Consider the following 15,901-nt stretch of genomic DNA (forward strand, 5'->3'; position numbering starts at 1 on the left):
AACTTTATTTTTATTGATCCACAACATACAAACTAAATAGAAGCAAAGTATTATCTATATGAGTGAATTTCTAAGACAAGTTCCTTGTCTACACTTTCAACTAGACTGCAGCCATAAAATCCCTTCTTTATAGAAATTCTGAAGTCGTCACTGAATATTACTTGCCCTGAGGTTTCTCTAATCTTCTCTTCCTGGCAAGCTGTGGGTAGAGTCTCCTGATGGTTTTCCTTACTACTATGCATGCCTGTTATTTTACCAAACAGTATTATAGTGTGCTGCTTTCTTTTTCTGGTCTCTTCCACTAGGGTTGCTTATCCAGAGTAAGGACTCTGTTATCAGTTTCATCTTGTGTAAAAAGAAAGATAAGAAGATATATCTCATAGAACTGTTTAGAGAATTAAATGTTAATGCATATTTCAACCTAGCACAATGTTCAACATAAATAAATGTTAGCAATTATTTTTTAATACATGTTTGTTGAATGATGAGGCACTAGTTCAAAGAGGCTCACAACAGACCAGAAGTGTGGCTCACAAAAGAGCATGATATGAAAACACACAAAACATCCTGAAATTATTTGAGAAGTCACGACTTAAGCTAAAAACTTCCCTATTATCTACTTACAAATGCTACATGAAACAATAGCTTTTTAAGGTCTAATAGTTTAAGAAGAAAGTTTTTAAGACCTTGAAACTGGAAAAGAAATGAAGTTTCAATTATAAATTTGTGAACCTCTAAGGAAATTTGTTAAAAAAAATTTCACATTAGGAGAAAAAGCAAGCAGCACAACATCTTAGGAATCTGTCATCTCTGAATCTATCATATAATATTTTTATATTACAGGCTTTGTGAGAAAAATCAAATGAAGTGTGTTTTTGTATGGTAAAAATAACGCCAAATGAATTAAGAAGCATTGGATTCTGACAGCAAACAAACTGTGGGACTTTTAGGTAATCAATTATTTTCTCTGGGTTTCAGTGTCCTCCTTTGGAAATTGAAGGAATTAGGCGAAAAAAATCTCTAAATTCCTATCCAACTCTAAAATATGATGTCTTTATAACACTATTTTACTGCTTTTTTACATGATCATTTACCTACTAGACACCGAACTTTAAAAAAAAATTTTTTTTAAAGGGCAGGAATCAAACCTTTTTTTATCCATACACTCCAAGGCCTAGAACTGATGCCTGTTCCTTGGCTGTTTGAATGAATGAGTTAATAACTGTTTTCTTGAATAAATGAATGAATGAACACAAGCAGTATGAATGAGTACCCCTCTGCACAGAGTTTCTAGTTTTAAAAGGCAAAGCAAATTTATAGTATATTGGTCAGTAGCTACAACTGACATAATTATGCTATTTTAAATAACAAATGGCAGTACCATTGATAACGATTGGTGCTATTTGATATAGTTACTGATTCTATTTGTTGAAAACTTTGCTAATTTAGAAAAGGAATTCTAAACTGAAACATTACCTTACCTCTGACATATTTTAGAGAAATTATATGTAGGCTACAAAGTGTTGAGAGAGTCTTATTTTATTAAAGCCTAAGGGCAACGTTCACCAATATCAAGTGGGTATGCAAGTGTTCACATAGTAGTAGCATTTTGTAGAAAAGCTTTTTATCCTTGTTTTTCTACCTACATTACCGATTGAAAGTCAATCTGATCAAGGAAATAAGGAGAAAGCAAACATACATACACACTCTTAACACATGTGTAATTTAACTCAATAACTTCCTCAACTTTCTCACGTACCTGTTTGCAAGTTAATATTTATTGCAGGTGCAATTCCAAAAAAATTCCAAACATGGAATGGTCTGACTGTTAGTCATAGATTAAATCTACATAAATTGACACAAGCACAGTAAGTTTTTATTGTTAAATTATTAAGTTACTCTATGCAGAGCAAAACCTTAATGGACTGATACCTTGGTGTACATTCACATTTTAAATTCTTAAATTATAAACAAATGAACAAATGATCAGTTAGGAAAGGAAAAATGAAGCAAGGTTTCTTTACAAGTCTTCTAATTAGTCTATATTAGAAAACATGCTCAAAATTTTAGAAAAACAGTTTCTTTCTAAATGTAATATATTAATAAATAAACTATATTTACCTCAATAAATTGGAAGGACTCTCTCAATATTAAGAACAGCTTATGTCTGGCTAATGCAATTATCATTTGGATATAATATTAAGCATCCAAAACTAAAGAAGTGGCATAGTTTAAAAATTTTCCAAAATTTGAATACTTTAGTGCTGAGTTTCCAGTTCCAGAATTGTCCATTCCCCTTGGGGTGAACAATCCTCTGAGGAAAAACTAGCCATGGTGATACTTGATGAGGAATCATCAAATGGAGACGGTAGTTCACTCCATCTGTTCAAAGTGTCAACATGTGCTTTGCCCTGAGGTTTAGAGCTGTCTCGTGCTAAAAGTAGTGTCTGATTGATTAGATACTGTGCTAAATTTAAGTCTTCAGGAACAGAATTTGTAATATTTAAGTTTGAATTCTGTTCAGAGAGCAGTTGCTTTAGTAGTGTCCAATCTTGTTTTGCAAAGTGTTGGTCATCTTCAAAATCCATGTTCATAAAGTGTGTTTCTGATTCCATTTTCTGCTCAAAAGCTTCAACTACATCCATCTCATATATTGGAGAGAGAGTTTTTGAAGGCCGATGGTCATACATGCAGGTTTGTGCCAGTGTGTGACAATCATCTATGTTTCCTGAAATAGTTCATAATACTACACAATGTAAAAATTGCACATGTTGTTACCCCTCAGTTTTGCAGAATAATATTAACACAAAAGAACAGTGATAATCCAAAAAAACATAGAATGGGAAAAATAATATTGATACAAAATTGACAAGATTCTTGAGGCATTTACTTTCCTATGCTAAAAAACTCAAGGGTACTAAAAGCAGGAAAATCATCATAGGAACTAACAATTATTCTGCATATTTTAATCTGAATACTTGTGATACAGAAACCAACATAAACTATTTAAACACAAACAAAAATACATACATATATCTAATTCACTACAATAGAAACTTAAAGAAAAAATAAAAGACATGGTTATTTAATGGTGACTCTTAAGGTAAGTCAGTTCCAAAGGGGAGAATAAATATATTTTATCTTAACGGCTTAATTCTATATTGTACATGCAAAGGATGATGCAAGCAAAGACAAACAAACAAAAAAGTACATTTTAAAAATATTTCCCTATTCTTGTGACTTTAATAACCAGGGACCATTGATCAATATTTTTTTCTTAGTCCTCATACACAACAGCTACTCAGTCAGCCACTACTGCATATTTTAAACGTAGGTCATTGGTTCAAATTACTATAATAAGGGAGACAAACACACAAAACAATTAGACAGGTAATCATCTAAACATGTGAAACAAGCCTGGGCTTTTTTCATATATTATTGTTGCTTCTAAATATAATCTCTTTTAGGAAATGTATCTTTTACTTGAAAATTTTAGTATAGAATTATAGTGATCCCGAAAGTTTTAACCTCTGTAAAATGTATATAAATTGCAATAATTAATCTAGTTGTTAAAATAGTTCAGTGCTTTTAGTTACATATTACTATAGTTATTGCACAGCCCTCGTAGATATATACTAGTATAGTCCATATCACATCCAATGAATAATAAAATTTTTAATAGTCAAGAATTCCTATGTTAAATTAGACATAAATAATATCAAACTAAGCTCTTCTCTTTATTTTTTCATGTAAAATCTCTTAGTAGGTCTAATATTTTACTAGATATCACTAGGATTTAGGTGAACAATAAAGAATTAGCTAATTATTAAGAAGTTTAAGTCATCACTTAAAACTTCAATCTGTTGCTTTCTACCTAATGAAAATATAACATTTTAAAGCTAGATATAACTTCAAAATTCTATAAACTCATCTTTTATGGATTTAGCATTTCTATTTCTGTACATTACCTGCAGATAAAGCAATATTAGCTTTTTCGGTAGCTGTAGGATGACTCTCTTTCACTTGACCTTCCTGAGGCAGAACTTGATTCTGAAAAGAGTCTCGAGATTTTGTAGAGCTGTTCTTTGGTATATCAGAATTGGGTTCTCTTTGATGAAGCTCCAAATGACAGGGTCTTTCTTGAGATTTTGTATCATTATCTGAGAGTTTGCTGCGTTGCTGAAAATCATTATCTACATTACTTCCAATGTTTACTTTTGTATCTTCTGGTAGAAGCTGTCTGTCTCCTTTGGAAAGGACATCTCTTGTGTTCTTTTTTTCTGTGGCTGAAGCACTCTGCTTATCTTTTCTTAAAGAGTCAATGCTACTAAGACCCAAGAGAGTGCTTTCATTTTTGTATACACTGTTGCCTTTATCTTGCTTACATTCTAAAATACTACCTTTACTTTCCTGTGAGTATCTGGAATAGCAGGTCCTCCCATTATGTTCATGAGAAATGCCATCGAACACTTCAGAAGGGGAAAGAGAATCTATAGGAGGCTGAAAGGGAGTATGAACTTCCCCTTCATCAGATCCCAATTCTTCACACTCATCTACTGAAAGTAAAACTGATCTTTTAAATTTTTTAGTTGCAGAAAACCCGTGACTTTCATTTTCAGTTGCATCTTCAAAAGCTAAATTAATTATACCCTGAAACTGCTGAGGAGCTGGGTTGGATGCAGGGAAACTTTCTGAAACATTTTCAGCTTCAGATCTTTCATCTTCTGTTTCATCTGCTGAGGAAGAAACTTGTTCTATTTCCTGAGCAAACTGGACACTGCCTCGTGGAATATTTTCTTTCTCCCTGGGGTGGACTATTGCAGAACGAGACCAAATTTCTGGCCTTTTCCTAGGAATGTCATCATCACTTGTTGAATTAACATGGAAAAGATCATTACTACTTTGCTTTTTCATTTTTACTTCAATTCTTAAATTACTATCACATATTTTTAATTCTTCAGGAGTACTGGTATCACTGCTACTTCTTCCAAGAAAATCATGGCACAGCATAGTACCACATTTAGAAATGCCTCTGTCATTTGACCCATCATCATCCTGAGACCCTCCAGCATCATAGTCTTCAGATCTGGGCTTTATGTCATCAGAGGATGTGGTCGCACTGCCTGTGTCAGATTCAGGACTCTCTCTCTGATGCAGAACACTGGTACTCAAATTCCAGGGACCCACAAATGGAGCTTCTAGAGTTTCATGGCTCTCTAGAGTTTTGGTTGTTTCTATACCTTTAGGGGAATTTTTCCCTGATACTTGTCCCAAAAAACAATTGGAAGAAATATCTGAATCTGCTGTAGCACATCTGTCTTCATTTACAGCAGGGTCATTAGACAACTGACTAGGAATTGTCTGTTCTTCTACATGAATTTTATATTTTCTGTCATCTTGAATAGAATTTAAAGCACAATTTGTCCTTTCAGGAACATGAGGTAAAACTTCTTTCAAACATTTAATGCTTGACTTTTTATCTATATCTTCTCTCCCTACTTGGTTCTCCATATCTGATATTAAAAGAATTTGCTCTGAAGTTGCTGAGTCTAAACCACTAATTGGATCAAAGCTCAAGTTTTCATTTGGTTTTGAAATAATGGATTTTAGAGCAGTGGTGCTATAAACTTTTGATTTTGACTCCACACTATTACTTCCACCAGAATGACAATGTATTTTAGCTGCATTGCAATTATCTGTTTCTTTGTGATCAGGGTATTTAGTTTCACTTTTTTCTGAACAAATCTGTTTTGATTCCAGTTTGTGTTCTACAGGTTTATCCAGCTCTGAAATATTTTGGCATTCTACTACTGACTTATCTTTTCCTTGATTGTTTAATGGCTTTTGTGGGTCAGATATGCATGATGACTGGAATGCTTCTGTACCACTGATTTCAGATGCAAGATTCATGACAGGTCTGTGAGGATTTTGTCCGGAAACACAGCTCTTGTTATTATTATTATGTACATCGTTATGCATACTTTTTTGGACAACAGATGTTTCACATTTTAAAGGTCTTTGAGTAGAAGACTGACTCTTCAATGTAACCTGTCCAGAAAGCATTTTCTGTTTTGCATCTTTATTAATCAAAGTTTCACCTTTCTTTGACTGGCTTTGGTTTTTAGGCGCTGCCATTATTTTTGCATTAATCTTAGGCAAAGTTGTAAGGCCTTGCTTGACAACTTTTTTCTTAGGTGTCTGTTTATTTGTAGTTGTATTGTGATTCAATTTTGCCACATTTTCTTCAGACTGCCTTGAAGAGACTGAAGATTTTAGTGAACTTGGTGACTCTCCTTGGGATCCTAAGAAAAGAAAGTTTAAAAATATAATATATCCAACAATTTGTGAATGTTTTAAAATTATTTTAGAAAAAACAAAATTAATAAAAGAATTAAATAAAAATCAAATGGATATTACAGATTAGAAGTTAGTGACATGGTAAAAGAAAAAAAGAAAAGATTTTCCTATTACATAAATAGAGGAACTATCCTAGGGTCTTAGTAAAAATTATTAATACAGTATTTCTCTTCCACAAGTAGAGAGCCTTGGTCTTTATGCCAGAATTGGATTTCCATAAATATACAGGGGTAGAAAAATTTGTTTTCCCTATTCCAAAGGAGCAGGAAGAGTCTTCTACCCTTGGAAGTTTTGAAGAAAAAGATTGTATTCTCTGTTCTACATACCCAAAAATAGATTCAAGAAAAACATAAAAAGAGGGATGTGGAAATTCTTGCAATTTGTTCTCAAATGTGAACAAAACTAATTTATTTTTCATAATTAGCTCATTAGTATTGTAGTTCATTAGGTTTAACAACTTAGATATGCAGTGGAGACTGGAGGGAAAGGGATTAATTTTTGGGATCATCTGTTTACATTAAAATCCTAGAGATGAAATTTCAGACATTTAAATTTGTCAAAAAGAATTTCAAAATACTTTAAACTGTTTACTTCTTAGTTATCACTACAACATGAATACTTTTCCTCTGCCTTATTTTTTAATTAACTTTTCAGTACTTATTTGTAATCCAACTCTAAAATGTTTTTGGGTTTTACAAACTGTTCTTACCTATGTGAGCACTTAATGTATAATGTAAATTAATTTTTAAAATCAGTTATTATGTTTAGCAATACTACACAATCTGATCAGCACTTTTCTTAAAACATGTAAAAACTACTGGTACAGTAAGTTTCTGGAGGAAAATCCCCTTTTCTATGTATTATCACTACTTTTTTTAAGAAATCAGTGCTGGTTTGGCAAATGGAATTCCTATAGTTATTAATGAAACCTTCAAGAAACATGGGCATAATATATACAAAGAACCAGAAATGCAGGTAAATGAATGACCTCCTTAATTATTTCTTCCACAAAAGACAATTAAAAACAACCAAACCCATATGACCAAATGGCAAAAAAATTATCTGAAAATTAAAGGTATTTTCTCATCTACAGTATAAAATGAGTTTGAAATAAGTGATATTATTTGTTCTTGAAGTTCCAAATCTTATTTCTGTTCAACCAGTTTAAACAAGAAGTAATACTTATGATATCCAGTACTATTTCAGCTTTACCTTGGGTTTTAGCAAGATTAGATTGGGCATTTTTTGTCCTCTGTTGAGTGGTAGCACATCCATTGCCATTTCCTCTTTTCTTCAAAATTGCCTGTGGTACTGGATCACTATATCCTTTGCCAGTGACTTTCTTCAGCGCACTAAGAAAAATGATTCACATTCAGTATTACCTTGCAATCCTAAAAATGTGAACTCTTAAAGGGCCTATACATGTAATACATATTTTTCTCAAAGAAATAAAATAAAAAATATACCTCTTCTGAAAACAGAAAACATAGGTTTATAAAACTTTTAAGTTTATAAAACTGTACTTCAAGTATGATAAAGCAGTGAATAATCAAGTGCCGCAATGTAAATTAAGATATACTTCTATCATTTTGCATCTACATTTTATATAACTATATTAACTTCTTTTTATAAGAAAATAGTTCATTGGGTAAATACACTAATTTCTTTTAACAAAGAAGAAAATACATTTTAAAAATATTTAGCTGGAAGTTAGTATATAATTTTCAGAGAAAGCTAACATTTAAGTAAAATTTAAGTGGAGACCTACCTGTTATTTATATTAGTTTCTTGTTCGTGAATGCTTTTTTTATTAGAAGTTCCAATGGCAATCCTTGAAATAGGTCGAGATTTTACTGGCATAAATTAAGAAAAAGTGAGTCATGAGACAGAACGCATTAAATATGTTAACAATTATGTGTAAATTATTTGGTCATATACTATAAAAAATTAAATGTTAAAGTGGGAAGAACTAGGTTTTCTCTTGGTTGGTATGAATACATGTAAATAAATACTTTTGGCATTTGAAACTAAATAAAAGGTTCACTTTATTTGTAGGAACTGTTGCTGTCAGGAGCTATTAAAAATTAGTGTGTTAAAAAACCCACCTACAGTGGAAGTTTTGATACTTTCCATACAGTTTATCACTGTCTGTCCTTGAGAATCACAAAAGGACAATTTATGATCAGAAGGTTTCTTTTCTCCTATTAATCCATTTTCTTTCGGTTCATCCAGACTTTGAGTGGATATCAATAATTCCATACTTGAATTTGTAGATTTGCTGCTGGGTCCTGTGATACTGAGGCATGGAGAATCTTTCCCTGTCACTTTCTTCAAAGGCTTTGCTTTGGCTTGTGCATTTAAGTTTCCAGCAAGTACCTTCGGTCTGGCACCTGTAATTTGCCCTCCCTGAATGCTCTCACCTTTTCCATTTAATGAATTTTTCTGTCCATTTGTTGCTGTTGTTGCTGATCTTTCCATAACTTGTCTAGGAGACATGTTTTCTGACCTTGCATTATTACTGTTTTCTGTTTTGGGTTTTATTATAGCTCTGGGCTTTCCAGGAACATTTTTTCCCTCAGTTTTTAAATCTTTTGTAGTCTTAGATGCTGCTTTTGTACTATCCTTTTCCTTTAAATTATCATGCTTCAAAGTTTTATTTATATTTCTATTAGAACTTGACGAATGTCCAGATGCTCCTAATCCATCAGATTTCATCTTTTGGTTAGTTGAGGGTAAACTCCAACACTCTTTCTTGTTATTTCCTGTCCAAGATCTGTCCTTTATAGCTCCAGAGTCAGACACTTGTCTCCTTTGCTACAAAGAAAGACAAAAAAAAAAATTATTTGTAAATTAACTGAAGTCTGACCATTTTTAGGTCTTTGATATATAATACATTAGGCTTGAATAACCCAGTTTTTCAAAAAAGTAAAATACACACACACACAAAACCACAGTTCATGTAATGATTTACATGATCTATTGACTTGGGACTGATCAAAAATTGAATTGTCTTTGAAGGACATTTCAGTTGTTTCATTTAACTTTAATCAAGACTGAAATACAGCACAATGTGTTTATTTAAAAGGCACACTATTTTAATTTAGTTTGTTATGGTAGAGATTAATACCAGAAAGTGTCAGGATGCTCTGGGAGAACAATAATATACAACACTCTCAGGTTGTGTGGAAAGCCCTTTACATATATCATCTTACTTAATCCTTACAACAATCCTGTGAGATTGCCCTCTCCATATCCTAGACAAGAAATTGGGGATTAAAGCAGTTTTACCACAAGTCACCTATTGGTAAGGAATGGAAGTAGGCCTTGAGCTCATGGTCTATTGTCTCAATTAGGTAATCATTTATGGTATAATTTGAGGGGCACTATAAAGATTTTCACCAAAAATTCTATCTTCTACCCTACCTTGAGTGTCAGAAATTTTACCACTAAGGACTTAATTGTGGTAAGAACTGTTTAATGTTTGGAGACCTCATTGGAAAAAAACAAACAAACAAAACCCCTGGGAACACAACACACTGCAGCTGAAAAAAAAAATTTGGGGGGTGGAAGAAACAAAATAATAGTACAGTAAGGCTTGTCTGGGGGAAATAGAAAAAAGGGTTTCTACAAATAATTGAAATAGGTAAAGAGGGGAAAATAGAACGGCACTTCTAAGAAAAACCCCTTGCTTAGAACCAACTTTGATATGGATGGGAACAACAAAATTTAAAAAGGATGGTTGGAATTTTAGAACAAAGTTTTAAGATTATACAATAGTAGGTTGGTATACAGGAATCCTGTATTTTATGCATGATTGTACTGTAATGCCACAAGTTCTCTAATAAAGGGGGGAAAAAAAAAAAGAAAAAAGAGATTATATTAAGTCAATCTTTATGTAAAACTTTTTCTTTGGGTTCTTGTCCTGCCTTCCCCTCTAACTAGACGTAGAAAATTTAGGAAGTCATTAACCGTCTTACGAGGTCTCAGATTCTGCACCTTTACAGGGTAAAGATTGTTCCTACCCAGAGCAAGCATCTAGGATTCTATGTAACATTTATAAAGTTCAAATAGGATGGGTCCTTATTTTCTTGACCAAATCTTAGCTCCAATAAATAACATTTGTCTATTGTAAACACCAAAAACTAAAAACTAGGCAGACATCTTCATTTGGACCTTTTTCCTAGCTCTAAAATTGATCCTACTTAAATTACTCTATCTTTGAATTTATTCATTTTGAAACATCTTGCAATGGATGAGATCTAGGTATTAAATGTGGTAACTAAACTCCTTTAGAAATTTCACATTTACGTAGTACGGCACGTTAATGATTCAATGTACACGCATCTCCAGGCATTCCCTGACTTATATCTGTAAAGATTACATACATTCCTTATATACAAATGGTCAACTGAGAATGATCACCACATGCTATGGATAAAAATGAAGAAAAAGAGGCTAACCCCCTGAAGCTTTCCTCTTACACTCTTTTGCTTATAGTACTATTGCTTTTTTTCCTAAAAAAAAAAAACACCTTTATAATTATAGAAAAACTTAAAATAATCAAAAGAAGACAAAGTGATATAATGAATTGCCACGTACCCATTACCCAGTTGTAATAACTATCAACTCACGGATGATTTTGTTTCATATGTACCCACTCCCATTTCATTTTGAAGCAAATCCCAGGCACCATATAATTTTAGCCTTAAGAATTTTAGTACCAGTACTCTCCTTTAACATTTCTCTTTGTCTTATTTCATTAATTTTTTCCACCTTTCAAAGATTTCATCTGTCTTTGGAAAACACATTTAATCATTTATTCATTTCACATTTATTGAACACTATATACCAGATAATTGCACATAAGTCATTTCACTTAATTTTCACAAAAATCCTGTCAGGTTTTATTATTCCATTTTATAGATAAGCAAACTAAGACTTGTAGCTTAAATGTCTCATCTGGAAAGACAAAGATAATAACTACAGAACCAAGATTTGAACTCAGCTCTCCTGATTCTAAGTCCAACACCCATTTCATTATAGCACTGTCTTTCTGAGGGAAACTTATTAACCTGTTTCTTTCTGTTGCTGCTAACAGTAAAAACTCTTGAAAAACCTCCAAATTAGGAAGATGAAGAAAGAGCAATGGAACTGAATTCTATTTTGCTATAAGCCGAAGAAGGAGAAAAAGCCTGGCTGATGACAGTAAGTAGAACATAGGAAAGGAAGGTAGACAGGTTAACTCCTGGGTACCTTAAAAAAAAAAAAAGACACTGGATAACAGGGAACTAGTGGCATTTCCTTTTTTCTATTTTAAAGTAGCATTTCATTTTTTCTATTTTAAAGATTTATTTTTTATTTCTCTCCTCTTCCCCGCCTCCCCCCACCACCAGGTTGTCTGCTCTCTGTGTCCATTTGCTGTGTGTTCTTTTGTGTCTGCTTGTATTCTTGGCAGCGGCACTGGGAATCTGTGTCTCTTCTTGTTGCATCATCTTGCTGCATCAGCTCTCCATGTGGGCAGTGTGACTCCTGGGCAGACTGCACTTTTTCCCCATGGGGTGGCTCTCCTTAAGGGACACACTCCTTTTGCGTGGGGCTCCCCTATGTGGGGGACACCCCTGTGTGGCATAGCACTCCTTGCATGCATCGGCACTGCGTGTGGGCCAGCTCACCACACCGGTCAGGAGGTCCTGGATTTGAACCTCCCATGTGGTAGGTGGATGCTCTATCCATTGAGCCAAATCCGCTTCCCTAAAGTAGCATTTTCTAGAGTATGTTCTATGGAAGTGTATAATAGACTTTAAAAGGTGGGGAGTGTGAGGGGGTGAGAGGATAGGGAGGTAGACTAGGACTGTGCCAGTGTTAAAACTTTGGGGAAATTTTGGGTAAAACAGAAGTCAACCGAGTTCTTTATTGTAGTGCTTCTTATTTAAGGTGCTAATGCGTATCGCCAGTCTCTAAGAGGTATGTCTGAGATGGTATGCAGCAATTCTCAACTTAGTTGACCCTAGATGTTCTTAGGTGCAAAGTATGATGGAGCTAGAATATCGTGGAACATACTTTGGGAAACAATCCTAGGAGGTTTACTGGCAAAAAGCTCTCACCGTTCCAGTTTCTCACCCTAGACATTTGTAGCTTGACTTCTGCCTCAAGACATGAGAGCCCTCAGCTTGGCCTAGAGGTGTGTGATTCCTATCTACTGGGTGATGAAGAAGAAAAGAGGACTTCCTATTCCACTCTGAGGTGCAGTATGTTTGTTGCATTCCAAATTGGAACTCCCAATGTATGTCTACATAATATCATTGTAATGCATGGACTAGGTTAGTATAATAATTAATATATTAATTAAGTGAGCATCTGTAAATGAGCTTAGAACCCTAACCATCATTACGAACATGTTTTAGAAGAAAGATGCATTTCAGGTTATAACAAATACTCAAAGAGTAAAACACAATTGTATTAATTGTCTTTTTCAGACCGAAAACACATTATGTGAATTTTACTGTTAGCATAGAGAAAACTGGAATGACTAAAATCTTTTGCAAGAAGTAGGCTAATTAGAAAAATAGACATTGAATTAGGTCTAGAATTCCAGACAATTTTTGACCTACTGGAATAGCTCCAATACGTTAGTTGCCAAAAAAGTTTTCAAGGAAATACCAAGCCAGATGGATATGAAAAATACACATCATTTAAAAATTTATGAAATGATCCTTTGACTTAAAAAAAAAAAAGACCCCAAGTTATTCCCTTTAAGCTTTCACTTAAAGAAAGAAAGGATTAAAAATTATTCTGTAATATAAAAAAAAGTCTAAATTATTTGGTAACTTTTTTATTTGTACTTAGAAAATTTAGAAAGTTTACCTGAGAGCTACTGAATATAGGCTTTTTGCCAAGTCTTCGATCATCACCTTTGTCAAATGCAGCTGTAGAAAGAAATAGCAATTTATTTTTAAAGGAAGTATTATTATCACAAAGGTAGAATGAAAGTAGTATATTAGCAGAAAAAAGGTTATGTTTGGATAGAAATAGCTTCAAAAAACTGAAATGAATCTAGTATATAAACAATTTCCTAACATATTCAGAATTTTTTTTAATAAAAGAAACTCATTTACAATTTTACTTTCTGGTCCCTATGGATTTTATGTTATTAAAATTAGTAATGAGAAACACATTGTTTCAGAGAGAAAAATCCTCACATTTACACAAAAATAGAATTTTATCAACTTGTAAAATTCTAGAGATAACTATTTTCATTTCAGTTTCTCAAATTTCAAAAATGTACAGATTGTGGCAAATGTAATATTTTACAAACTATTAAATATAAGATCATATTTATCCTAAAAATATAAAAAATACTATTGAAATGAACTATAAATATTTTCAGATTTTGGGGGTAGGTCATGGGAAAGTAGGAAAAGGAAGAGAAAAAAAGAAGGTTCTGTTGAAAATAAAACAAGAAACAACCCCCAAGCCCGCACCATTCTTTTTAGAATTACATAAAAATTCACTTTACATGTTAGATTTATGTGGGAATTATTTGAGATTCATGTTTATGTTCTTCAAATGAGAATTTGAATGATGTCAGGAAAATACATAGGAATAATTGTATAAGAGCTATAAATATATCTTAGCTAATGTATTTCTTTCTTTTGAAGGTTATGGGGCTTTAAAATATATTTTGAAGAAATATATATAATCTCTGAACACTATTTGATTTTTATTAAGATAGCTGATGAACTATACATCAAATTCTGTAATTTTAACATGCATCTTCCAGCGTCTCTATTCTATAGGATCTGTGCTGGAAGACAAAGCAGGATTGTGGATATGACATTATAATAACTGATTCGTAGTAAGTAAATGACTCTGCACAATAATATACAGGAAGAAATTAATATAAAATATCTCCCAAAGGTCAGAAATTCAACAAGAACATAAGAAATGTTATAATGAAGTCAACCCAGAATCATTCCTTTATCTGGAGTTCCCCAATATAGTAATTATGCTAAGTCAGACTCATTATCATTCAACATATTTAAAATTAAAGAGACATTTATTATTACACTGATAAAATGTAATAGGATGGAAAATTCTTTTTGAGAATTAATTGGATTACCAGTAACATTTTGTTTTTGATGTGTATGTATGTGTGTCTTTACTTAAGTTTTAAATTGGCACTTGGAAGAATTAAATAAAAAGACCCAAGTTAACTATGAAATCCTCTAAAATAAAGAAAAAGTTTGCTACTAATCAGAAGAGTGTTGAATGACACCTACTCTAGGGATGCTAATCTTGTTTCTTCACATTGTACAGATTTTGTGGTAAAGATAAACGTTTATCTAAAATGAGCACAGAAATAAGCAAAAGGAAAATAAATTTCTAATTTCTCGACTTCCTTCTCAAGATTTTTGCTGTTGTTAAATAAAATGGAATTTCTTTGAAAAGTACTCTTCAGAGCACATCAAGTTAACACTATCATATTTTGCTCATAACACAAGACAGAGCAGATCACATTCTGAGTATACACATAATTAAAGAATTTAATGTGTGTACTATTAAGAATATATTAAATCACATATGGCTTTCATACTTCATAGAACAAAAAACGTTTGCTTCATAAAATATAGTCTCAACATAGATGTTTTAAAAGTATACTTGCCAAATCTAACAATATTTTTTCTTAGGCACCTGCTTTAACCCAAAAATAGTCATGAAGCCATTTTTAACTCCACACCCTCAAAATTTTATTTTAATGTTTCTGAAACAAAGACATATTCTGAGCAATGTATATCTTTTGTTTAATACTAATGTTTCAAACAGTATCAATCAAATGTCAGAGACCACTGTGTGGTTCCCGACGGGCACTCCGCAATAGCACACACTGTATCACTGAACCGATCAATTGTGAAATAAAACCACTGATCTAAGCAAAACCACAAGAAAGGGTATCATATGCAAAAGATGGAAAAGCTTTACGGTAAAATATGTTTTAAAAAGGGGGAGAAAGTATGTTTGGTAATCTGTTTTATGTGTATTACATTTTCCTATACTTCCAATCTCTTCTCAAGAATGCTTTTGCTAAGCAAATTAGGCTGAAATATTTTTGCTAATATAAAGTAGGATTAAAAATTTTATATATATATATATACATATATATATATAAAAGGGAAATAAGTTTCAGTTTATAAGAACATCAAAAAAATCAGGATTAACACTGTCTAAACATACCATTACTAGATTCAATTAGCAACCTATTATTGAACACAACGAACAAATATTAATCCTACCACTTATTAGATTGCCTTTACAGTATCTGCTGTCATAAAGATCATAAAAGAATAAAAAATCTCAAGGTTAACATACCTGCTTGGATTTTCTCTTGATGATCTGTGCTCATCAGCTTCCAGCTTTCTGTGTGACGAACAGCATAGAAAGACTGAACCAGGAAGATCCACAGCTTATCACGCAGGGCCTGGATCTTGCACGTAAAACCCTGTGTTCACGCAACAAATCAGCAGCTGGTGAGAGCCACATTGTCATA

The 15,901-nt window shown here is 32.8% G+C and overlaps 1 protein-coding gene across 2 annotated transcripts in view; it reads right to left on the reverse strand.

Moving 5' to 3' along the window:
- Nucleotides 1–1,758: 1,758 nt before the first annotated feature.
- The window catches only part of BTBD8 (BTB domain containing 8), a 98,935-nt gene continuing 84,792 nt past the window's right edge, over nt 1,759–15,901 (reverse strand). For both annotated transcript variants that reach the window (XM_004455573.5, XM_058303171.2), the window contains 7 exons: nt 15,724–15,853; nt 13,222–13,283; nt 8,463–9,171; nt 8,126–8,210; nt 7,570–7,709; nt 3,969–6,302; nt 1,759–2,728 (listed from right to left, as the gene is read on the reverse strand). In XM_004455573.5, coding sequence (XP_004455630.2) covers nt 2,259–2,728; nt 3,969–6,302; nt 7,570–7,709; nt 8,126–8,210; nt 8,463–9,171; nt 13,222–13,283; nt 15,724–15,853 — 3,930 coding nt within the window. In that variant the 3' untranslated portion in view covers nt 1,759–2,258. The remainder of the gene's footprint in view (nt 2,729–3,968; nt 6,303–7,569; nt 7,710–8,125; nt 8,211–8,462; nt 9,172–13,221; nt 13,284–15,723; nt 15,854–15,901) is intronic.

Source organism: Dasypus novemcinctus, chromosome 9 (genome assembly GCF_030445035.2).
Source record: "Dasypus novemcinctus isolate mDasNov1 chromosome 9, mDasNov1.1.hap2, whole genome shotgun sequence".
NCBI lineage: Eukaryota > Metazoa > Chordata > Mammalia > Cingulata > Dasypodidae > Dasypus > Dasypus novemcinctus.